Source organism: Charadrius vociferus, unplaced genomic scaffold (assembly GCF_000708025.1).
Source record: "Charadrius vociferus isolate BGI_N301 unplaced genomic scaffold, ASM70802v2 scaffold1640, whole genome shotgun sequence".
NCBI classification, from domain to species: Eukaryota; Metazoa; Chordata; class Aves; order Charadriiformes; family Charadriidae; genus Charadrius; species Charadrius vociferus.
This window is the reverse complement of record NW_009646613.1, coordinates 9625-11440: the sequence shown is the minus strand read 5'-3', so window position 1 is coordinate 11440 and position 1816 is coordinate 9625. Positions and strand designations below refer to the sequence as shown.

The 1816-nt window shown below is 60.8% G+C and overlaps 1 protein-coding gene across 1 annotated transcript in view; it reads right to left on the bottom strand.

The window, feature by feature from the left end:
• Window positions 1–761: 761 nt before the first annotated feature.
• MKNK2 (MAP kinase interacting serine/threonine kinase 2) overlaps window positions 762–1816 on the bottom strand; it is a 10063-nt gene continuing 9008 nt past the window's right edge. Inside the window, exons 4-7 of the mRNA XM_009887838.1 lie at window positions 1747–1816; window positions 1484–1648; window positions 1334–1377; window positions 762–1029 (exon numbers count right to left, since the gene is read on the bottom strand). Coding sequence (XP_009886140.1) covers window positions 762–1029; window positions 1334–1377; window positions 1484–1648; window positions 1747–1816 — 547 coding nt within the window. The remainder of the gene's footprint in view (window positions 1030–1333; window positions 1378–1483; window positions 1649–1746) is intronic.

The following is a 1816-nucleotide window of genomic DNA, read 5'->3' as shown; positions in this document are numbered from 1 at the left end:
AAAAAAAAAAAAAAAAAAAAAAAAAAAAGAGAGAAAAAGGGGGTTGAATAGCTTATTCTGGAAACGGGCTGCCGAGGAGAGAGGGCGGCTCGGTGGGACGGGGCGCTGCTCCCTCGCTGGCACCGTCTCTCCCCGGCCCGAGCGGTTCCCTGCACAACATCCACCACGTCCCCTGCAAAGCACGGCCGGGGACGTCCCCAAGCACGGGACCGAGGGGCTCCCTGCAGCCGGACCCTCTCAGACCGCTAGGAGGGGGAATTTTGTGGGATCTACCCCAACATCGGAGAAAGACCTGCAGCTCCGAGGGGAGGGACAAGGTTAAAACGCGACTCCCGTTGTTGAAAACGCGACCGAGGGTCTTTTGTTCACAGTATGAAATGAGCTGAAATCGTCAAAGCAGCCGCGGATACAAAGAGTCCTTTGGTGTCAGGGAGGGAGAAGGGGGGGAAATGTCAAAGGAGAAACCAAGAGTCGGGAAACAAAAGTCCGTGTGTCTGTCAGATGTCCTTGAGTGTGCCCTGGGTGAAGCAACCTCACGCTTGATTTAATACCTTAAAAAAAAAAAAAAGTGATCTTAAACAACCCCTCCCACGCCCAGACCTACAAGATCAGCAAAACCTTGGAAACCAGCCACAGGGACGAGTCCTGATCTTGTCACTAGCCAGAAACGGTGGAGTTTTGGGGAGGAGGTGGGAAGAAAGAAAGAAAGAAAGAAAGAGGAGAGGGGGGACACGGGGTACAGCAGGTCCAAGGGGCACAGCTCAGGCTTGATCGGCCACCAGGACCAGCGGGGCCACCAGGTGCTGCCCGGCAGCCACTGCCTTGGCCAGGCTGCTCTTCTGCCGCCGCTTGGCCAGCTTGGACTCGGAGGGAGGGGAGAGCTGCATGGCCCGTGAGGTAGCTTTGATGATGATGGGTCTTGCTTCCTCCTCCGCCTCCTCCTCCTCGTCCTCGTCGCGCCGCGTCAGCTGGCGGTTGACAGCGATGGCCTCAGCGGCGAAGGAGGTGAGCTCTTTGGCACTGCTGTTCCTGCGGGGGAGGCAGAGGCTCAAGGGGGGATATGGTGGTGATGGTGGGAGCTGGAAGGAGGTTGGGGTCAAATATCGGGTGCCCCTCCCCCCCCCACCTTGCATGCACGCCACACGCTGGACCAGTCAAGCACCAAAACCAGGGCTTGAACCCGAATCGTGTGCTGCCAACCACTGCCCAGACCACGAGAGCTGCAGCAGAGCAGCCCACTGCGGGGAGGAACCAGGATCGGGGGGGGGCTGGGACATGTCCCACCCCCCCGTCGTCCCCATCCCCCCCAATCCCACGGCCACCCGGTGCTCACCTCTGCAGGATGATGGGGGTCGGCAGGGTGTTATCCGGGGCGCACTGCAACGAAACACAGCCGGTGAGAGTTGGGCACGCCACGGAGCAGGGGATGTCCCCCAGCCCGGCTTTTGGGAGCGGAGGGTGGGGAAGGGGGGGCAGCACTCACCCCCTGCACCCAGGGGTGCTCCAGGACCTGGGCTGCGCTGAGCCGCTTCTTGGCATCTCTCACCAGCAGCTTAGAAATGAGGTCTTTGGCTCCGAAGGAGATGTGCGCCCAGTCCTTGTCGGGAAACTCGTACTTCCCCTCCTGGATGCTCTCGAAAAGCATGTTCTGGGGTGGGGGGGGAGAAGAAATAAAAGGAGTTGAGCCAGGAGCGGTGCTGCCAAACCGGTGGCGGGTTTCGGCCATGCCGGGGGTCCCCCGCGCACCTGGCAGGTATGGCACGCCTCGCCCCGGTCCCAGCCGCAGTCGGAGCCGCAGTGGCCCACGAAGGGGGGG